At 34.1% G+C, this 24394-nt stretch overlaps 1 protein-coding gene across 1 annotated transcript; it reads right to left on the bottom strand.

Annotated features, from left to right (window-relative positions):
• Window positions 1-17802: 17802 nt before the first annotated feature.
• On the bottom strand, window positions 17803-23577 carry LOC111376764 (glutamate receptor 2.7-like). Its single transcript, XM_022999750.1, has 6 exons — window positions 23085-23577; window positions 22261-22977; window positions 19951-21272; window positions 19489-19801; window positions 18651-19057; window positions 17803-18539 (listed from the first exon to the last, which is right to left on the bottom strand). The coding sequence occupies exons 2-6, from the start codon at window positions 22271-22273 to the stop codon at window positions 17925-17927; spliced, it is 2670 nt and encodes an 889-aa protein (XP_022855518.1). The 5' UTR covers window positions 22274-22977; window positions 23085-23577; the 3' UTR covers window positions 17803-17924.
• Between the last annotated feature and the right edge of the window lie 817 nt (window positions 23578-24394).

Here is a 24394-nt window from a genome sequence, read left to right as displayed (position 1 = left end):
AAGCCAAAGATTTATGACATCTAGGTCTAATGTAACCTCACTCACCACAATTGTGATAAGTGGGAATGAATTTAGAAATAATTCTGTGTCTCAAGCTTTGAATATTAGGTTGAGAAAACCTATGTTGCACAGATGGTTTTTATCTTAGAAGCCCTACATTCTTAGACTCGATAGAGGCAGGTACAACCTTGTTTTTGGAAGATGAAGCAATACATAAATTTGTTTCATTAAAGCCTACAAATCTCTCCTATTCCTAGCTAGTTTATTCAATCCTAACACATTGTCAAGTTACTTAGATCCATTAGAAAAAAGAAGTTGGGTACTAGATTTCTTAAGATCACTCGTTGTCTTAACCTTAATTTCTAAGGACACCTTCTCAACCTTTAATTCATCTAATCTTCTAGTTGATTCCTCATGTTTGACTTCTAAGCTCACATTTTCTAATTCCAGTTCATGTATCTTAAAGGTAGAGTTATTAATTTTTTTTTCCACATTTAAGGCTCTTTACATACAGCTAGTGAAAGGCCTCTTGTTTATCCCAATCATCTTATAATTATTCTTTTGAAGAGTCAGATTTCTTTATGATATGATCCAGGTTACGCACTAAACTACCGAGAATTTGATTATTGTTTGAAGAAAGCCAAGTGCAAAGTTTAAGTTTAATTCTATCCAACAAGCCATGTAAATTAAGTGTTCGAGCCAAGTTCAAGACTTCGAAGGAGTTGATAAAGATGGTCATTTATATGTTCAAACAACCGAGTCAAACATCTTGAATATAACAAGTTCCATGGTTGGCGAGAAGAGACTAAGTGCAAAGTCGAGTTTGATCAAAGCCAATAAAATCATGCAATTAAGTGTGAAGGTTACGAGGTCCAACATAATGAGGTTCGTATGTCAAGGGGTGACTTTCATGTTGGGGTTTAGAGCCGAAGAGAATTGGATTCAAAGTTTTGGAAGATATATGGAAAAACGAGCAGCGTGAATTAAAACGGGCATAACTTTCAGCTCGGGTGTCAGATTTTCGCCCAGGAGTACAACTCGAAATCGCCACAAAATTTTGCACAAGAAAAATGAGGTGTCAAGTTTTGAACTATGTGGCCGCATAGCTCAAAATTCCATGCAACCCAGAGCAAAAATTGAAGCTGGATGTTTGTTCTATTCGATTGCATTGATTTCTACTATGCGACCACATAGAGATATTCTGGGGTGAAAATCTTTCCTTTTGCGAGAAAGTTCTATTTTGATGGAAATACTTGTTTTTGGTAACTTTATATTTTATAGGATTCTTATGAACGTTTTAACCATATTCTTAGGATTTTTAATTATGTTTTTCTTTATCTCATTATTCTAGGATTTTAGAATATATAAGAGATTATTTTCATTGTAACAATCACAAGTCTTTATTCATGAATCAATAAAAATTCTCTTCAAAACTTTGCTTCAGTTTTGTTTCTTGATGGAACAATAATACCAAACTTATCAAGAATTGATTTCTTGTGACATTCAAAACATCGGGTTGAATCTTTGGATTATGTAATCAAGGGGTCTTTCAAGCATCATTCATGCTAGGTTTTTTGGTTCATATTATATTAGTTCAAATCCACAATTTGGGTGTGATTTCGAGAATTTGTGATCAAGAGATCATTGGTTTAATATACCTTCAGTTGCTTAGTTCAACGTTTGGGGATTAGATCCTAAATCTTGGTCATATTTGGGTGTTCTTGGGATCCGATGTCAATTTCTGTGTGTTCCATAGCGACCATGCTAACTGAGTTTGCATCACTTTATCTCTTCGAGTGTCTCAATCTCCTCTGTAGGTTCACTCTCAACCACAAAAGAAATCTCCATATAATTTACTCCCTCATCAAGATTGAAGTTCTCTTTTTGATTATTGGAGTTAGACTCTCTATTAATGAGAGTAGGGTTTTTAACCTTACCTAGTATTTTCTTAGAACCTAAAAACTCAAATTTAACATCCAAAACCCTTGCACTCGTGACAGCTCACAGATTGGGAACTCTTCCAAGCATCCCTGGTATATCTCTTCTCTCTTTTATCGTTCCGGTTTTTACTAGAATCACATTTAAACTTATTAATAAATCTCAAAATTTCTTAAATTTTTTACCAAGATAGGCAAACTCATCATCGGTGTCATCATCAATCTGATTACTAGTTTATTCCTCAACAGTGTTTAAGGCTGAAGAATTGTTTTTCTTAGACTGAGGTAGGCTAAGTTCATATGTTTGGAGAGATTCTACAAGTTCTTCTATCTTAATAGCATTTAGGTCTTTGCTTTCCTCAAATACTGTGACCTTAGGTCCAAATCTCCCAGTAAGTATCTCATAACTTTCCTCACAATCTTAGCCTTGGAGATTCGCTCACCTAGGTTGAAACTAGAGTTTACTATATCATTTAATTTTACATAGAACTCATCAATGGATTTATCATTGTTCATCCTAACTTCTTCAAAGCTACTAATCAGCATTTGAAGTTTGGAGTTTTTCATGGTTTTAGTTTCCTCATGTATGGTATCTAAAATATCACAAAGATCTTTAGTAGTCTCGCACATGGACACACACTTAAACTCTTCGAGGGAAATAGCCATAAATATGGCATAGACATCTCTATTATTCCAATTACACTCGGCTAAATAATCCTTAGTCCAAGTAGAGATATCGATAGGAATAACTACACCAGCAACTAATGTAGGTGGGATTGTCCAACCATTTTTTTACAGTAACTCAAACACATTCATCCATTGACTTTAAAAAGTCTCTCATTCTAACATTTCAATAAGCATAATTGCTATCTTCAAAATTAGGAGGAACAAAAAGTGATTGACTTATTTAGTTGGATCATGTATCGATATTAACCTTTGTTGTAAATTACCAAAGAACCTTTTTTTTTTTATTCTACAACCTACAGTTTCTAGTAACTCTAGACTTCTTTTCTTTCTATTATGATTACTAGGAACAAATTCATTTTTACACAATTGAAACTCTAGTATCTCATATACACTTCAGAACTCCAAAGGCTTATTGGTAAATGTAATGATTTTTTGTGTTTGATCTTTTGGTTGAATCAAAAGAATTATTAAATTATGTTTGATCTTTGTAGGATGTTCTTTTGAATGAATAAAGGCTCAACCAATTCTTGATTTATAATCTAATTTCGTTCATGCGTTCTTGACAATCAATAAAACTATGATACATAATTTTCTTTTCCAAGACAAATTAAATCTATTCTAACCACGACCCAAATCTATTCCTAACCTGAATTCAAATGGTTAGAATGCATTAAAGTTTGGATTATCTATATGATTGCACATGCGATAAATGTTATTCCTAACATCTATTGCAGATATGTTAATTTTGCTGTGTTCTAAACTTATTGTGAGTCTCCAACTATAATAAGCAACTAATTATCTAATTGGTGGCTAAACAATTAAATAATGCAATAGGTATGCAAAATTAATCAGGAAACGTAAAAAATATTAAACTACTAGTCTTGAATTAGAAATTAATAACAAATAGGGTTCATCTTCATCCAATACAAAAGTGGTTCTAGTCTAACATATTGATATATAAATTACAATAAGAATAATATAAAAATATAATCCGGATCATGAAAGAGTTCAAAAGATGTTGATCTTTAAAGTTGAATTCTTCAAAATCTTGAGATAATTGAGATTCAATTCCTTGCTAAGGTTTGATCTCCCCTCTCAAGACTGATGAATTAACCTCTTGTTCTTAATGATCTTAGGATATTATTGAGTTTAAAGAGGCAAGAGAGAGTTTTTTCCATGCGTAGCCCTTGTTTTGTATTGCGAAAGAAAACTGCAGATTCATCTGTGAAAATGACCCATGCGTACACATAGGCATAACCATTGCACATGCACCATTGATCCCAATGGATCTCGGGTCAAAAAAATTTTGCCACGCAGGTTCGCAGAGTTCCTCCCTAAATATCTTTTGGTATTCTACTCATACTTTTCTCTTTCAATATGTGGGAGATGATTCAGAGTACATTTGAAAAAGGACCAAAAAGGGCTATAATTCTTATAGAATTACAATTTTTCCAATTCAAATGTTTGCCATCCGAAACATGGGTTCTAATTTGATGCTAAAAATTCGAAGTATAACTTCTTTGGCTAAAAATTGATTTGTGAAAATACTTCAACTATATTCATTTATTTGACTTTAAATTGCATTCAATTGATCATATGTGATCATTAATCATCATTTTATGGTTCAAATCAACTACTGAATGTTTACACTTTGGTCCCCAAACTTTGAATTTCTTTCTTTTACTCATTTTTCGTTCCTTTCTTCCAATTCCACCAATTTGCATTGAATTCAATGTAAAAAACATAATTAATACATAATTAAGCTGTAAGTTATCCAAATCACTAACAAATATTCCAGTTTAAATGGCCTAGATAAGTGTACAAAAAAACTTATCAAACACCCCAAACTTGAACATTTGTTTGTTCTCAAACAAAACTATATCCTACTTAACCAAAATTTTTAAAAACAAATGGTTAGATAACTTACTTTTGGTCTCAGGAATGGAATATATGTATTAAGACTATGACCTGCTACGAAATCACAATGCTAAAATTAATTTCTACTTATCTAATGCAAAATCAACGTGTGTGTGAAAATTCACGTTAAGTATTATAAATTCTTAGAGTGATTCAAATCTTGACCCTCAATAGTCAGATTTATCTTTTATCCTCTCGTGAATTAACATCCTAAACTCATTTATTTTACTCTCTCTCAAGGTGTGACCTAAAGTTGAATTTTTATTTAATACTGGATACTTACCCTCTCTATGGTTAGATCTTACTAATATAGTTCAACATATCGACAAATGCGGATTCTCCTTATTTCTAATTGCTTCAACCTCCAAAAATCAACTAGGCTAATAACCCCTTATTGAAAGTCTAATTCTCTCAAATAAGTGTTTGGGGTTTAATAAAGGCATGTAACAATTTTTTTTATATGGATATCTTTTCTTTTCTCACATTATATGTGTGGATTCTCTCCATTAACTTTTCTAAATGACCTTGTAGCGAGCTTTTGGCCGATGACTCCCAAATCAGATGACTTTAGGACACTAGGTTTTAAATACCCTATAGGCTTACTCTATTGAGTCATAAAGGCTACGAAAAGATGTTTCATTGTGAGACACGTTTTTTTCTTTTTTCTTTTTTTCTTTTTTTATGCAATAATTAGTGTAATGCTCCTTATTAAACACCTATTTGCAAAAAATGACCCTAAGGTAAGATTTTCCCCTAATTTTCATCTTATTGGTCTTAGACAATTTGCTCAAAATTTAGCACACATGAAATGTACATTTATCTCAATGTCTCCCTACAACAACCAAACTTTTCTAAATTTGATTTAAGGATGTATAATTTAGTAGTTGTTTGGATTTAGCATCTAAGCTCCACTATATTTTTTCAACCTATTCAAATTTGAATCAAAATATTTCTTCATGATGCAAAACATAAATCTTGTGCCCAAAAATATCAAGTTTATAAATCAACCGTAACATGTAAATTTTTCACAATTTATAGCCTAACACATGGTTCCAAATGTATTCATCACAGTAACCAAATTTATCGAATCCACACAAGCACACAAAACCAAAAACAAGATGAAAATAAATTACTATTTTGGATTTTTTTTGCACTCGAACAAACACATAAAACAATAAAAATAAATAAAAACTTCATATTTTTTTCACCTCCAAACTTATAACAGACATTTCCGTCAATGTCTAAAATATAACAAGTAATATACAAAAATTAAGGGTAAAAAAGGGAACTAAGTACTCTCCTAGTATAAATCTGTAGCTGATGGTTGGAGTGGCATTGAAAGTGCTAAATCACTTGTTTATGTATCATTACTTGTCCAATGTGTTTAGGTGTTATGTTCCTTCAAAAATAATTAGAAAATTAACAATAACATTGAACATTTTATAATAAGTTCAAACACATCCTAAAAGGAAATATGGCAATGAAGATATTATATATTACTAAAATCAATAAAAAGTACGAATCCTATATCTAAAAAAGCAAAATAAATGAAAGGGAGGAACATTGGGTTGTCTCCTAATATGCATTTATTTATAGTCATTAGCTTGATTTTGATATTTTGGCTATTTATTTGACTTGAAAAAAGAGTTTTTAGCCTTGCATTGGCTATATTGATAGTTGTTCATTAATTCATCTTAGAACCTCCATATTATAATTCCACCTTCTTCTTTCCTGTTCTTGTTGCTTTCCTAATGTTCGATCTTTCAACTTCCTTTATGTTAAATGGTTGCTTGAGTAGAGCATTCATTGTGAAGCTTTGTTGCTTTTCTTCCATTCTTAAGATTAACTCACCTTTCTCAAAACCATTAATGCTCGTGTTGTTGCTAAGAATAATCTCCCCAAAATTAATAGCATATGATGAGCATCTATATTAAGGAAGATGAAATTAGCAACAAAAAATTTATCTCCAACTTGAGCGTATCCTCTACCACTCCATAAGGATTCTTAAATGTCTGTCAACCAGCTGTAGGATCATTGGTGTTGCTTTTAAATCATCCAATCCTAATTTCCTATAGATAGACAGTGACATTAGATTAATACTTGCTCTAGAATCAATTAAAACATTTAAGTTATGTAAATTTCCTAAAGAGTAAAGTACAGTGAAACTCCTTGGATCGTTTAGTTCAAAGGGAGCATCTCCTTATGATTACACTGTACTCTTTAGTTAATACCAATGTTTCATCTTGTAGAAACTTCCTTTTCTTAGTCAACATATCTTTCAGAAAACTTTGTTTAATTTGGAATCTTTTGAATGGCATCAATGAAACGAATGTTGATGTGAAGTTGTCTAAGGATATCCTAGAACTTCTTAAATTGCTTTTCCAACTTATTGTTGTGCAACCTTTGATAGAATGGGACTAAAGGTGCGTATTTATTAACAAAAGCGGTTCCTCTAACCTATGGACTGTCTTATTATTTTTCTTGACTAACATTTGCTGAGTAGATATTTCATTCTCCTCTATCCCTTTTTTCTTTACCGTGATTTTCGATAGTCGAACTCTCATTCTCGTTGTGATGGCCTAAACTTGTTCCTCTTTAGGTTGTCTTTGAAGCTTTTGAGAGTATGGAATACGCGGTACATAAGTACGAACAAGGATAACGGGTTTGTATGATGGTGTCTTAATAATTGTATGATTCATAGCTTTAACTGCTAATACATCTTCCCTTTGGTTCTTTTAGGTGTCGCTTCGCAGTGTACTCTATGTTATATTGGCCAATACAACTACTATCTGTCCCACCCGAGTTTCCAAATTTTTAATTGCAGCCTGCTAATTTTGAAAATTAGTCTTATTTTTGGTGATGAACTGAGCCACTAATTCTTCCAATGATGACCTCTTCTCTTATTGTTGCTAAAATCCTAGTAGGTTGCCCTAAATCTAATACCCTGGACCCTGATTATTTACCCATGAGAAGTTCGGATGCTTGCTCCAACCTAGATTATAGGTGTTGGAGTAAGGATTGTTTGTTTTCTCTTAAGGTTCCCTACATAACTGACCTCTCCAGGCTGATAAACATAGGTGGAGGCTAAAGGAAAATTTGTAGTTATATGATCTATCCTACAGCCCCCACAAACTGGTGTTGGTTGGTGCACAATGCTTACATTCTGAGTTAGTTTGTCCAACTTCTTTTTTAGTACTTCCATCTGGGCTACCATAGCTGTCACTACATTATTGTTGTAAATCCATGTTGTTTTCTTTGATGCTTCCCTATCTATAGGCAAATAGACTGATTTTTTGAAAAGGTTTAAGGCATTGTCGAAGAGAATATTCAAGATTGACCCTCATGTTGAAGTATCGGCTATGTTGCAGAATTCAAGTCTTAGGCTTAGTTAGAATATATAGATCTTAGAGTCCTTAGAAATGTTCAGATTGGGGCACATTTTGAAGTAATTTTTGAATCTTTCATATGCTTCTGGATAGCTCTCGAGGTCCATTTGCTTAAAAATATGGAATTCATTTATGATCTGATGGACTTAAGAAGGTAGGAAGAATTTCTGCACCATGTCATTCCATAAAATGATATTCCCAGGAATAAGTGAATTTAGCCACTCTCATGCGTCTTCCTTTAATGTATAAGGGAATCGGCATAGTTGAAAAGCGTCAACGACATGCCTTCATAGCTAATCATATCGCAAAGCATCAAGAAGGCCTGAACATGTTCTTGGGGATTTTCAGTTGATCTTTCAAAGAACCTAATGTCCTTATGATTTTGAAACAAATTAATGACATCCAGTAGAGTTTGGAAGTTAGCTTACTTAAAAGGTGGAGATATAATAGTCGGTTGTGCATGAGTTCGAACGAGATTCGAATAATCCCTAAAAGCTTCTCCATGATTGGCAGCTACTCTTGGTGGATCTGGTGGTGACTGAATTTGATTTTGATCTTCTACTATTTTTCTAGTTTCTCTTTATTCGATTTTTCGTTGTATGAAAGTTCTTTCGATTTTCGAGATCCAATGGTAGGAGCCCGATTTCTCTAGAATCTTAAATAAACTGCCAAAAAGAAAAAAGAGAAATTATATGTATAATTAATAGCCTAAAACAATGTAAAAGAAAATTCAAATTCAAATTCTATAAAACCTAATAAACACAAATTAGATACGTTATTCCTTGCAACGATGCCAAAAACTCATTCGTGTAAAACTCGCAAGCTTACGGGATCATTTATAAGTAATGGATTTGAGCCAGTTGAGAGTATTGTCCTATAAGGAATAAATTTCAGTTCAAATTTACTAATTATGTATGGAATTCGAATTTTGTAAAACAAAAGAGAATTTGATTTTGTGATTATTCTAAGTTAATCTAAGAAAGCGGTAAAGTTAGGATTTCTATCAAATATGCAAGATCATGTTGGATCTAGATTCCACCCATTACTATCTATTTCAATTCTTGATTTATAATCTAGTTTCCTTCAAGCATTCTTGACAATCAATAAAACTATAATATATAATTTTCTTTTCCAAGGTAAATTAGATCTATCCTAACCACGTCTCGAACTTATTCCTAGCCCAAATTCGAATGATTAGATTGCTATAAAGTTTAGATTATCTATATGATTTCACACGAGATAAATATTATTCCTAACATCTATTGCACATATGTTAATTATGCCGCGTTTTAAATTATTGTGAGTCTCTAACATTACAACAAGCTACTAATTATCTAATTAACGGCCAAACAATTAAATAATGCAATGGATATGCAAAATTAGACAAGAAACTCAAGAAATACTAAACTACACATTTTGAATTAGAAATAAATAACAAATAGGGTTCATCTTCATCCAATATAAAAGATGATCTATCCTAGCATATTAATATATAAATTACTGGAAGCATAATGGAAAAATATCACCTGGATCATGAAAGAGTTCAAAAGATGTCGATCTACAAGTCTATGGTTGAATTCTTCAAAATCATGATGTAATTGAGCTTCATTTCCTTGCTAGAGTTTGATCTTCTTTCTCCAGAGTGATGAATTGATCTCTTGTGCTTGATGATTTTATGATATTATTGAGTATGAAGAGGCGAGAAAGAGCTTTATTCCATGCGTGGCCCCAATTTTGTATTTATAAGAGCTTGAAAATAGGTCAAAATTGCGTCTAGTTTGCGTTCTAAAATAGTTTGAATTACGAAAGAAATTTGCTAATTCAACTGTGAAAATGGCCCACGCATGCATACAGGCATAACCTCCACACATGCACCATCGATCCAAATGGCTCCTGGGTCAAAATTTTGTGTCTTGCGTGCGCGCAAGTTTGCATAACTTCTCTTCCAATATACGATTGAGATAATTCAAATTATATTGGAAAGACAACCGAAAGAGATACAATTTTTCTAGAAATACAGTGTTTCCAATTCAATTGTTTGCTATCCATAAAATGGGCCTCAAGTTGATCATAAAAGTTCAGAGCATAACTTGTTCCGCTGAAAATTGATTTGTGAAAATACTTCAATTATTATTCACTCATTTGACTTCAAGTTGCATCCAATTGATCATATGTGATCTTCAATCATCATTTTATGGTCTGAATCAACTATTGAATATTTACACTTTGGTCCCAAAACTTTGGATTTCTTTCGTTTATACACAAATGGTGAAACTCTCGCTCTTTTTTGCTCGAGTTCCATCTGCGTGGTTGGCAAGAGTTTTTCGGGCTATTTTTCCTTTGACTCTTTTAAGACCTATACTACCAACCCTTAACTCTTTTGACTTTAATTACAGTTCAATAACACTATGATTTGAACATGGAAATAGCCAATTCCAATTTGGACCTAACAAATCACATTGATTGCTGACGACAATTGGGTTCGATGCCCCAATGATAGACTATCTACAAGTGGATATGGAACTTTTCTTGGAATTAATTTAGTCTCATGGACCGCAAAGAAATAATTCACCATTACTAGATCCTCAACTGAAGGTAAATATAGGGCCTTGGCAAATGCTGTGGCTGAGTCTATTTAGTTGTCTTCCTTTTTAAAAGAAATTGGTTTGGTTTGGACAAACTGACAACTTTTTGGTGTGACAATATCGATGCTATACATCTTTCTCTAAATCCAATCTTTTGTGCATGTGCTAAACATATAGAACTTGATTATCAATTTATTCGTGAACGAGTAGCGAGTAAAGATTTTTCATGTTCGATTCATGTCTACTCATGATCAAGTGACTTAAAATATTTACCAAGAATTTGCCCACATGTCGTTTTGGTCGAATTCACGTGTTCTTTATACATGAATGTTCTCTTTCACTGGGCTGAGAAGATTATACAGAAGTAAATCTTTGATGATAAGGATGAGAAATGACATGACCCATCTCAAATCACCATAGTGGACCTGAAACATGATATGTGCCGATGATAAATGTTGACTAGATGCAAGATCCATCACCAAGGAATAATATGAGTTACTATAAAACATGCGGCAAAATCAAATGCTTATAAAAAGAATAATGCGATGGGTCCGAAATAATTATTTCATGTTTAATCCAAATGACTCATATCACTCAATATGTCATGTAGTTCTAACTCCAAAATCATCAAACTCCTCAGGCTATTAAAAATCAATTGTTGCCTATAGGAAAAGTCATGGGAAAGTATATAATTTGATTCCTCAGTGGGTAGAAAAGTTTGAGCTGTTCCGTAGTGATTATGAGAATTTATTTTTTGACCCTAAAAGAGAAAAGTGGGTCTCGCCTGTGAGTGAAGAAGTAAAAAAATGACGGTTAAAATAGTGAAATAGCGGTCAAAAAATTAATTTTTTGGGTGAAAAATTATTATAAAACGGGGACTTATACTTTTTTATCAAAATCTAGTCTATATCATTTAACAAGTCACGATATAACATTATATAATAATAATCGAGATAGGAATCATTCTTGTACTATTGAAAAATATCATCTCGCAAACATGATAAGATCATCAATGTAAACTCGAAATATTTTCATTTGAAACTTTCACTTTTATTGGGCCCTTGACACACCTACTAGATACTGGACAGAGTTCTACATAATATAAATATCAATATTCAATAACCAACTGGGCATAGTCGAGTGGCCAATCCTCCTGTGATTATCAAAGACACATCCCCTAACAGCCATCATAATCACCCAAGAAGTATCTCACCCGAGATGCTAATAAACACAATATCACAATCGAGTGGACCATCCTCTTGTGATCACAAGAGATACATCCCCTGACAGCTCCCATGATTAGTCATAAAGCATCCCACCCGAGATACTAAAAATCACCATATCACAACGGCACAAGCAAGCGGTCAATCCTCCCACGATCACCAAAGGCACATTCCTAATTTCACACATTGTAGTGAGGGAACATTTGTTAATAATCATGTAACTGAAATAATTCACATAATCCCATGTTACGTTATAGTATAATCAATTTATCAATACTTGAAAATTTTTAAGTTTTTCCACTCACGGATCTATGGATAGCAATCTGGTTATATTAATGAACATTTCCAAACTTTCACGTCACTGCCTAAAATAACGATATAATAACCCAAATTAAAACATGACAATTAAATTAATTTAAATCCACCGTGTAATTCCTCAACTTCTATATTTATTCTTGCATCACTATTTCCCTAACTTATCTTATCTTTGATTATAAGCAACCAATTACCACACATAATCCAATCCATTAGATTATCAATACTTTCTTAAAACTACTACCTTTATACTAATACAACCCTCATACATGATTTAATCCAATACCTAGGCTTCAATACTTATCATTTAGTTTCATTCAAGCTTGTAAAATCTGAGAAAATAAAGGTTTTTGACAAAAACAATACTAAAATCCCAGAGTACTGAAGTGTGACACCTATTTCTGCATATTGAAAACTATCACTGAAACTATTGACAAGAATAGCACTTTCAGGGATTAATTTCAAAAATAGCACTTGTAAATGAATTTTGCACGAAAATTGATTAAAAATATCAAAATCCAACCTCAACTCCATATCTCATTGTAATACATCATATATCAAGTGTCTTATATCATATACACACAATAAATAAAAAATTCAAGCTCTAATTTACAAACCCATTTCGTATTTTTTGCACTTCAACACTAATCTTCCACTATATATTACTCTTATTGTTAAATACCTCAAATACATATCAATAATTATTAATTCTTTCTAAATTTCAAATATGAGCAATTTTCCATAAACAATAAAAACTCAATTAACATAATTTTTACTTACCTCTTGAAAATAAGGAGAATTAATGAATGAAAATTTAAAAGCCAACACATATTCCTTCTTTTTCCTCCTTTTTTTTATGTCTCCTTCTCTGTTTCGGTTTCTTTCTTCGCTTCTTGTCCCAAATGGAAAAATAATAATAGTAAAAATGGAATCTTTATCCTTTATTATAAATGGATAACTATAATATAATTGCAAGTCAAGTCCCCAATCTTTGTATAATGTAACATTTAGTCCTTTACTTCTGATACTAGGAAACTAAATCCATAACTTCATTTTTTATTTTATTTTGGTCATTTAAATATTAGTAATTACAAGTCAAGCCCCATAAAATCATTTGTTCAGCTTAAGTCCTTATTTGACTTTGACTATAATTGAATGGGATGTAACAAGGAAGGTAAAGCTGAGGAAGTTGATGAAGAGAAAGAGAAAGCAAAGAAAAAAAAAAGATTAAGGAAATGTCTTACGAGTGGTACTTCGTAACTAGAAGCCTATCAATATGATAGGAGTATTCTGCTTTCTATAAAAGCCTTACTAATTACCAAGAAGAACACTTGGCTGAGAAGTAATTTTCAATATACACTCTTTTCAATGTGTTCAAGGCAATCGTTTTTCGTTTTAGTTTTATAATAGACATAATTACTTATGTATCATATAAAATTTTAAAGCAGTTACCAAGAAATTGTGTTGTGAGCTGCTAGTTGGCTAGTTGGGTGCTAATGTTATCTTTGAAAATGATGATTGTGGCTTTCCTTGAGCAAATAATTCATTAGCATCACATACTAATTTACTCATGTTAAACACAATAGGTTGCATGTGGTTTTTTTGTTGTGGTTGTGGTGTCGAATGGATTGTTCCGACATTGTTGGTGGTGAATAGCTACAAACTCAAGTAGGGAGGCGGTGGTTTTTGTGTGGTGTTTAGTTTTGAAAAGAACTAGATGTTGGGCGCGGAAGATTTGATACCACATGTTGATTTCAAAGGGTTTAAAGAATGAGATTTAATGATGATGTGAAGTAATAAAGATCACAACAAGAAATAAGATTGAAAGTAAAGAAATAAACAAAGAGAATTTATTGCAGAGAAACAATGTATTATAAGCTGATAATATGTAGACAAATTATAGACACAGCAATAATGCTTAAACAAAACTGACAGAGGAGCTTTGTATTTATAGGCCATGTTTCAAACTCTAGAAGAGTCCTAAAAGGCAAGAAAATATATTACAATTAGGAGATCCAATTTCAACAGGATTTTGTTTCCTTGTTGAATGTAGTTAGAGTCATTTCTAACACCAACAACACGCGATTCAAGACTCCTATTTGAGTTACAACTCTAATAATCTCCACATTGACTCAAATTTCGATGCAACGAGCGGAGCTCCACAAAATTTCTCCACATGAGAGGTAAACCTGTTTGCATCGAAATGAAATGGCAAATCTCCTCAACGTAGTAACAAAAACTCTCCATATAAACCATCATTCTCTGCATGGCATCCACAAGTGACATATGAACCCTATTCTCAGCTTCCCAAAAATTTCACTAAGGATTCAATGTCTACCAAACAGAGTCAAAACATACCTTGTAGCAGAAGCTATACAAAATGCCTGAACAGAAGGCCTTTTGCTAGAACTGTCGTCTTTAATGTCCCCAAAAGCATTACAGACATCACTGACATCATGGTACCTATGCTCAATTGATCCAATCCTAGCAACTGAACACAGTACAACTGCTAAAATTGGTGGCAAAGTGGAATCACCAGTTCTCCCTTGGGCAATGTTATGAACCAACCTAGAGCCTATCACAAGAGGTACTGTATCAAACTGAATATCCACCACGGTACCGAACTTGTTCATATGTCTCTTAATTGATTCTGCGCTCCTCTACAAGATGTACAACTGAAACATTCTACGTCCCTCTAGTACAACCCGGAACCCTTTTGGACATTCAAGACTCTATCTCCACCAGAGAATTTATATCCTTTTGCATCCAGAGTACTCAGGGAGATGAGATTTATTTTTAGGTCTGGAACATGTCGAACTTGATCAATTATTCTAACTGTCCCATCTCGCAGCCTAAATCTGACTTGACCAATCACAGCAATACGGCAAGACTAGTTGTTTTCCATTACAACGCCACATTGCTGAATAGCCTCATATTTCTGAAAGAAATTTCGATTGGAACCATATGATGTGAACATGCTGAATCAAGAATCCTCTTTTTGTCAAGCCTAGATTCCACGTCAAATATCACAGTCAACATCCTATCTCCACTGTCTGAAAAATCCTCAACTACATTTTTTTTAGTCTGAAGTCAAAGGTTGCGCTCCACGATTTGCAGCTATATCACCTTTAGCCTGCAACTTATTGCAATCCTTCCGAATATGTCCCTTACATCTGTAGTAGAAGCAAAACAAATTGTCGTTATTCTACGATCTGCCCCTTCCTCGACCACCATGAGATACAAGAGTTTTGTCATCCCTCGATGTTGCTCCAACCAAATGCTTCAACTTTTCCTTTGAGTGCAAAACATCATAGATGCCGTCTATAGTCAAAGTATCCCAACTATACAAAATGGTGTCCTCAAACGACGCATTAGAGCTTGGCAGCGAATACAACAGGATCAAGGTCATATCCTTTTCATCGTACTTAACCTCCAAAGTCTTCAGATCTGCAACTATTTCCTTGAACACGGCAATATGGTCCTCTAATGACCCTCCTTCTGCCATTTGACGAGAATATAGCCTATGCTTTAGAGTCAGTTTGCTCGTGAGACTTTTAGTCATGCATAACTGCTCCAATTTCAATCAGAAGGCAGCCGCTGTTTTCTCCTTCAAGATATCTTGCAAAATATTGTTGGATAAGTGAAGATGGATCTACGATAAAGTCTTCTGATCCCTCCGTTGTTTCTCTTCCGTTGTCCAATCAGCTGGCATCTTCTCAAAACCTAGCAGTGCATCGTCCAAATCCAATTGCGCCAGAATAACCTTCATCTTTACTTGCAACAAAGAAAAACTTGTACTGTGATCTAGAGTAGAATGTTATACCTCATGGTAGTCATCTGTACTTACCACTTGTTGGGCGCGGAAGCTCTAATACCACTGGTTGATCCCAAAGGTTGTAAAGAATGAGATTTAATGACGATGTTAAGTAATAAAGATCACAATAAGAAACAAGATTAAAAGTAAAGAAATAAACAAAGAGAATTTATCACAGATGAACGATGTATTATAAACTGACAATGTGGAGAGAAATTACAGACATGACAATAATGCTTAAACAAAACTGACAGGGAGCCTTGTATTTATAGACCATGTTTCAAACCTTAGAAAAGTCCTAAAATACAAGAAAATATATTACAATTAAGAGATTCAATTTCAACAAGATTTTGTTTCCTTGTTGAATTCAGTTAGACTCCTTTCCAATACCAACATGACACGATTCAAAACTCTTATTTGAGTCACAACTCTAACATTACATATACGAAAATAATGATTAATATTGGATTTAACACAAACCGTAAGTTATAATTTCTAAACAATTACAGGCAATGTAACAGGATTTAATCCAGAGTATAAGTTACAATTTAAAATTCTAGTTCAGATTAACATAGTGTAATTTACAATAAAAAATTGACATACATTGTACTAAAATTACTTACGCTGTAATTTGCTATGTTTTTTCTTTAAGCAACAATTTGTATTTTAATATTACCATATTTAAGAAAAATCAATATTTTTTAGTTCAATCCCTATATTTTCTTTATTTATGTAAATTTCTCGTCAATAGAGTTCTAAGTTCAGTGATTCTGTGCTTATGTACTCCAATAATTAATACTATGATGATTGAAGAACAATTCAAGTCTACTCATCATGAATTGATGACGAATATTCTGTTATGTGGTGAAGCTCTTCATTTCTTAATCATTTGGATTTGTCAACAATACTGAGTACCATGTAGCTCGGGGGTGGAGCCCAATGAACACTAAACTTTTGGGCCAAACCCCCAAAGGCCCAAACAATTTATTTATTATATTTTTTTTCTAAGAATAAATCGTGTTAAAGAGCGTAATTTTGGAGTCTGTGGAGCCTGAAGTTGTGGGGGAAGATTTGTAGCTATTATATTGTCCTAAATTGATTGCGTGTCTTGTTATGGTTGGTCAATGAACTGCAAATTACTAACTGATAATTCATAGGAGAAAGTGTATTAGTAGTCCTCGCTCTCTAACGTTTATAGCAATTTGATCACTAAACTTTCAAATGCATCTCTATTACAATTGTTGTCCTTATGAAGTATGAACATGGTAATTTTTATAAACAACTAATTTTAATAAGACATTTTATCGAATTTTAACCATTCGAGTTCTCAATTTAAATTAAAATCAACAATTATTTTGACAACTTATTTTAGCAAATCCACAACATTTTACCCACACATTCCATAATTTTTTTTTATCAAAATATACTAAATATATGAATCTAAATCAGAAAGGTGACTTAATTTGATTTAAATTAATTGTTATTAAAAAAAAAAATATTTTGTAATTTGTAAGACAGTGATTGTGTGAAAATGCTAGAAATATATATTCTTAACGAAATAATTGATTGTTTAAAATAAAATGATATCTCAGTTTAGAAAGAAAGAGTCATTCCACTGAGAATTGAAAAAATGAATTTATTTTTTAACTTTTCGTTTTTAATGATCAGCTTAATAGGATCCACCTTCATGTAGAGAAATATATATTTTTTTGAAACTCGATAATGAAGTTATTGTACAACGATATCAGATTAGGAAAACTAGCAAGGGACAAGTGTAATATATAAATTATGTCATTTTTTGGATTATCGTAATATTGTTTTATATTTTTATCATCATTAAATCCGTGACCAAAAACTCGACGCTCAACGTCGACATCGATAGAATTTTGTCCGCACTGAACTATTATCCTAATTCCGCCATTGATGTAGATGGTATTTAATTCCCACGTCTATTACTATTAGTAATGATAATGTATGTTTTTACATTCATGAGACTTCCCGTTTAAATACGAGATGGCAATTAATCATCCATTGGCTAAGATAAAGAAATATACACCAACTCAATGATTTTCATTTGTGGATCCTTCAGTCCTTTGCGAATTTTGATTTAGATTCACAAGCTCAATTTCAGGTTCAACCACTTCAACTATTTCTGCTTGCGAGTCTATCATCATATTTTCCACCGGATTCACTTGCACTTGTGGAGAATTATTTAAATAAAGGCTTTGGGGAATTTGTGGGAAATTACCATGTGATGAGACTTTCTTCAATCTGTCCGTACACTCACCATCACAGATGTTTCTTCCAGTCAGTTCAATGTTCCTGCTATGAAAACTGAGATGTTTATCGTCAAAAAGTCGACGCAGCTTTACTATTTTGCTCCATATTGAGGAATCGCGATCAGTGCATCGTAAGACAGTCCAGTGTTCATGTAGAAACGAAATGACATAGATTATAAGAGCCAAAAATGCTGCTAGTCCGGCTATTAAAAAAAGTCCCCAAAAGCTCTCAAGACCGAGGCTGTTGGTGTCGGAAAAAAGTGAGGTGTAAGAATCTGGGCATCTACTTTTTCCCCCAAACCACGCTCTTTCGATTTCCGTCATCTTCTCTCCCTCTGTCACATTTAATATTGCTCTTGAGACGTCGGCTACTAGAGGAGAACCCATAGGGAAAACCTGAAAAGTCAAAAGGATAAATATAAATAAACTCAGAATTTCATGAAATGTGACCTCTTTTTGCAGCGGGTGGGGGGAGGGGTGATACAGAAAGAAAGAGGGGTTACTCACAAAAGCAAAACCATCAGTCTTATATGTTGGCCCAACCATGGTATACTTTGAGCAATATTTGGCGAGGAAAAGCTTCATAAATGGTATCTCATCGAAAGCAGCAGCGATGCCACCATTTCCACTCCCTTTTGAGAAAAGTTCATCACAAGCCTCTAGAGACTTGTATTGTACAAGTCTAGATTCGTCAAAATTCATTCGTTTTAGAAGATCATAAACAAACGAGCCCTGTTGATATCCCACATATTTTTTGTTCTTAAGAAGCTGATTTACATCCGTAACAGTTGGCAGGAGTTGATGAACTGTCAACGTTGATGTTAGACTGGCAGTGTAACTTTGGATAAGTATAAGAACCACCAAGAAACAGATGATCAGCACAAACCTAGCCAAGTTGTTTTTTATCTTCTCCACTACAAAAATTTATGTTGAACCATCAGTATCAAAATTGTATATACAATTGAGCTCAAAGATAAAATTATGCTTAGTTCTAATTATCAGAAGTACATGATATATCTTTTCTAGCCCTCCTACCAAATGTGTTAAACGGCCATATAAAAGATATTGAAGTTTTACTTTTCCAAATCAATTAAGCCTTGCAGCAAAATCTGCCCTGAGGTACTTTAAAGATTTCCTGCATTTTGCCCCTTAATTTCTGATTCTGAATCCTAACTTTTTCTTAAATCAGCCGAGTTTTGCAGCATATCTGACAGGAAGTGCTCTGGAGATTTCCTTATTTAGCCCCTTAACTTCCGTTTCTTAGAAAAGCTGGTAGGATTGTACATTTTCATTATTTCTTCAACTGTCCTAATGCACATTGTAAGTTGGAGAATAGTGAACTTACTATGTGCAAAGACCATGGTTGAGAAGGCAAACCAGAATATCATGCCAACTTGATGTGAAGGTGGCCCCCTGAAATCTTCATTTACTCGATGTTCAAGAAGCCAAATAAAAAATCCGATGAAGACAAAAGAACAAAAGGTTGTCAACCAAAGTTCCCACGACAATGGCTTCAAAAATGCCCAAGCATTTTTCCCCTTGCTAACCTTGATTGGCACAACCATTGAAACACCAGATTCTGTATACGGCAGAGTAAAATCCACATACTGAGATCTATTCGCTATAATTGTTACATCTCCAACTGCAGTATCGTAGTTCTGTTCGTTAATCAGTAAAAAAAAATTAGAATTACATTATTGGTGGAGATCCTGAATAAGATAAGCAGCAAGTTTGTGTGAAGAAGTGTGTGATACATTATTTACAAAGCGATTTTTCTAGTTAAATTCAAGAAGATGAAGAGACTTACTCCAAGGTACACTTGATAGACCAAATCATTGTAACTACCAGCACTCTCGTGGTCAGGTGTTGCAAATGGAATGTATTCATATGGTATGCCATATGGCAATTTTGCCATTACTGCATCAAAGACATCTATGCAGTATCCTTTCACTTCTGTGGAGTTAGAGGCAGAATTCCAAGAAACTTGAAGGAATTCAGAGAAACCATCCTTCACAGGTACTCCTATTCTTAACTTCTTTCCATTGGTAGGGATCTTCCAACCCTTGGGTGGTGAAGTTGTGTCACCAGGCCATATAATCGATCCATAATTGTTCTTGGAAGTGGAATATGCCTTTGTATTTGAGGAATTCAGTTCTTTAACAATTCCAGTTTCTTTTGTCCAATATCCTACAACTCTAGCCCCATGCCCAACTAGATTAACTATCTCATAAGGAGATGACTGGAGTTGCCCATCAAGCAATTGAAAATTTCCAGCAAGGCCTTTGAATGTGGTATTTGATAGTGCTTGGAGGAGCTCCGGACCATCTTTAGAGATTCCAAACCTTTCGAGGTCCGTTGCATTTCTAGGAACATTAAACATTTGAAACTTATCATTTGTAAGTCTCGCCTTCTCTGTTGCCATGGCCAGTGCTGTTACAGAATCATAAGCCCATAGCCCAAATATGTTTAATTCAGGATTCAAAATTAGATTTCTTCGCTGCCTTCGAGTGGTAAACTCGTGAAGCTCTTTCGTTTTTGGAACGTAAGGTTTTACACCTATTACACCTAGCATAGACTCTATGACAGAAGTATCCATTGAATTCATATCATTTGTGATGCCATCAGTTATAATCCATGCGTAGTCTTCACTCATCATTCCAAGTTGTTTTGCTTTGGTGAACAGCCGGGATCCAAGAGAGGTCAGCATGTGGACAATGAAAACCCGAGTTTGCATCGTCATCAGCTTGTAAAGCTCTGCAACAATTTGATCATCTGTGGCCATGGAAGGAATTACACTTCTGTAAGGAACACGAGCATTGACATTATCCAGAGCATCTGTCAGAAAAGGTATGATCCCTTTTCCAAACTCATTATCGACATAGATAGGCACTACTTTTCTCCATCCAAATGCTTGAACAATTGCAGTAATTGCATTTACTTGGTATGAATCCTTTTGAGTTACACGAATAAAGTATGGACTCCGAATTGATGAAAGAGAAGGACTTGTCGCTGCATATGAGATGATGGGAACTTGAGCTTTGTATCCAAGATCAATCAGGAAGTTTGCTTGCACTGAATACGGGGGTCCTATTATGGCTTTCACTTCCACGTTCTTCAGTAGGTCTAGAGCTGCATTTCAGTGAGTAACAAAGTTGAGTGCCAAATTTCACTAAGGCTAGGCAGTAGCTGGAAAGCTATAGGAAAAGAAAGCAAGGGTATCACCCTTGAATAATCTTTCTTCCATGATTAACTTATAGATAGTTTTTCATTTTAATTTATCCCTTTTTGCAAAGGTTGAAGAGTTACTAATCAGCCCTAAGTATTGCCGTTGGTCTTTTAAATATTCTAGGTTAGGAATGCTATTCACTGAGGCGAACTGGCAGGCGTCCTGCCACAGTAGACAACATATTATTACCGAGTAATGTATAAATGTTGAGAACCAGAGGTTCAATGCGGACGGTTCTAGTCTCTGTTTTTACCCACTAGGTCTCTTATATGTCAATACTAAAAGAAACATGCAAAATACTAACTGATGATACTATTGCTTTAAATATTTGACGTAGAAGTTCATTTTTCTCTAATTATTGTAGACAAGGTGTTAATGGATGTATTATCCCATATCGGTTTAGTACCAAAATAAATACCAATTTATAAATATCTTGGGATTTTCCACTTAATAAAGTTAACTTTATTAAGATGGACCTTAAGTCTTAATATGGTATCAGAGCCATCATATAAATTTCAAAATTGGTCTACTCAAATGAGCCACCATCTTGAAGGGACCTATTAATAGATGTGTTATCCCACATCAATTTAATACCGAAATAAATACCAATTTATAAAGATTTTAGACTTCTCCACTTAATAAGATTGACCTTATTAATATGGATCTTAAGTCTTACTACAAGGGACGGTGTGATGATGGAGTTCTGTCTATTAAATTAACTAATTTTGGGTTTTATTTATTTATTATCATTATTATTATTATTTTAAGTAGTAGGGTCAATTTATAAGAATTTGGGTATGGTACTTTAGACCTTACATGTCGGCAGATATGGCCAACCACCAGCAAAACATAAAACAGCACACGAGGAGAACAAAGAAACAAAAGGCTCACATGAAGATCTCATTAGTTTGGATGAATATGAATTATTGAAATTGGTTGTGGCGTCTCCATCCTCTCCCTTCCCCTTACCCCCTGAATTTCTATTGCTTCTTCGGTTTCTTTCCTCCTTCTCTCTGGTTCTCCCTCCCTTTTTTGCTATCCTCTTCTTTGTCCTTCATCAAATTTGCTATCCTCCAAAAAATTCAAATCTCCTATTCAAGATGAAACTCTCAGCAATCTCAAGAACCTTGTTTCCTTCATCTTACATAGACTCTTCCATAAACTTCAGTTTACTTCTATAGGGCTAAACTCCAAGAGAGTCAATTTCATCTCGATATTCTCCAACTGATTAAGAAGTAAGATATTTTCACTTTTCACTGATCAATGTCTTTGGACAAAGCAAACTGTTCATTCTTATCAAATTGAAGCTCCTTTCAAGATGTAGAAGCTCAGTATCAGTTCTAGCAATATAAACAGTATTATTTATTTATTATTTTTTTTTCCTGGCTTGCTCTAAATCGTTAGTGAGTCTGATAACATCAGCTATTAAAGAGCGTCCCTAGCAACTAGAGCCTCAAAACCTTTTGTTCATCTCCTTCTTAACTTCTCCCAGCTTCCTTTAGAGAGCTGCGCGTTAGTTTTCTAAGGAGTCCATCTTTTTTTCCAGTTTATCAGCTCATACGGCACAAACTTCATGCTCCGCCTACTGATCAAGATAAAGGACGGCGGCTGGCGAGAGGAGAGCATCAATCAGATTTACCCTTAGCTTCGGAATCATATTCTTAGAAAATTTCTTCCAAATGGAGTTAAAATATAAGCAAGTAGATCTAGCTGACCTAGAAACAAGCAGGAATCAAGGATGAAGCTTTGGGGTCCAGCTCCCTGTCATGGTGGACATCAAATAAAGCCTTGAAATCTACAATATGCTTAGATCTTTCCGGAATTTTTCTCTTCCCCTTTGCAGGGTCCCTTGTCAAAATCAAAGATTGGGAGCCAGATACCTATGAACCTCCGGCCTCTCGAAGTAACAGAGTCGCTTAGCCCTCGTGCTAAGCTGCTCTCTTGTCTCATTGGGAACCTACTACGAGTATATCTTTAGAAGAAAGAAGACCTAATTTTTAGTGCTTAAAGGCAGTGCTAAAGTCAATCTTTGTTGTCATGGTAAACTGAATGATAGTATAATCTACCTAAGTAGAAAAAACTATATAAACTAGCATCGAAAAGATATTTGGGTGAAAATGGAATTAATGTTTTCCTAAGCATCAAGATTAACGGATGTTGGTAGGGGTATAACCCCAGTTATCAAAAATAAGGAAAATACCTCTTTTTTCTATATGGAGTATTAGAAGCAAAAGATTAATAAAGAAAAGGGAGCTGAAAATCCCATATTCGACAAAGATTCATAAAAAGCTATATAAGCATAAGAGAAGGTGTTTAAAGCTACTTTTGGCAAAACAAAGTTATAACCTCATTCCACCAAGTAAAGATTAATGAGGCCTCAAAATTGCTCGTGGTCGTTAGAACATGCTTACCAGACTAACCCTCCAAACTCGAATGCTTCAACACATTCTGTTACCCTAAGTTGGGAGATGAGACCCAGCATAACCTTAGAGGTTACAAAGGAGGTTTTACAATGAACTCAACTTCAAAACTCTAAACTTCTTCAAAGAGTACCATTTGCCCGGGGTCATCCCCATGGCAAGCACGTTCAGAGTAAAAAGAAGAACATTTTACAAAAACAACCCCCAGAAAATAAGAGGTATGAGATAAGTATAAGCACAAAGCTAAATAGAGGAAAAAGAAGATAGTGGAAAAAAAGTAGGCTCACAGATAGTAGAAATATTGCCGCAAAATGATAGATACAAGCATGAAGTAGAGAAGATGATGATAAGAAGAATGATGTATTTATAGGTTTAGAAGAAAGGTTCAAACCTTCATTAAACCAACTAAAGATTGAGGCCACTCAAAAGCTTCTTGTAATCGTGCTCACAAAAGGCTAGCAGATGCTTCACCGAGTTTTAAAATTGAACGGGTAAGGTTAAACGTGGGCTACATGTGCTTTAAATATTTATAGGGCACTACCTTGGAAAACTGTAAAATGGACCCTTATAGTATACGTTAAAAATATTTAGTAATCATAGCATAT

Source organism: Olea europaea, unplaced genomic scaffold, assembly GCF_002742605.1.
Source record: "Olea europaea var. sylvestris unplaced genomic scaffold, O_europaea_v1 scaffold156, whole genome shotgun sequence".
NCBI classification, from domain to species: Eukaryota; Viridiplantae; Streptophyta; class Magnoliopsida; order Lamiales; family Oleaceae; genus Olea; species Olea europaea.
Note: the sequence above shows the minus strand (reverse complement) of the source record. Positions and strands in the feature narration are given on the sequence as shown.

What these genes read in the sequence shown, in the direction of transcription:
- LOC111376764 (XM_022999750.1), bottom strand. An exon ending in AACCATGGTCTTTGCACATA is followed by an intron (nt 19,058 to 19,488) that starts GTAAGTTCACTA and finishes AAATTTTTGTAG; the next exon opens with TGGAGAAGATAAAAAACAAC. An exon ending in AGACTGATGGTTTTGCTTTT is followed by an intron (nt 18,540 to 18,650) that starts GTGAGTAACCCC and finishes TTGACTTTTCAG; the next exon opens with GTTTTCCCTATGGGTTCTCC.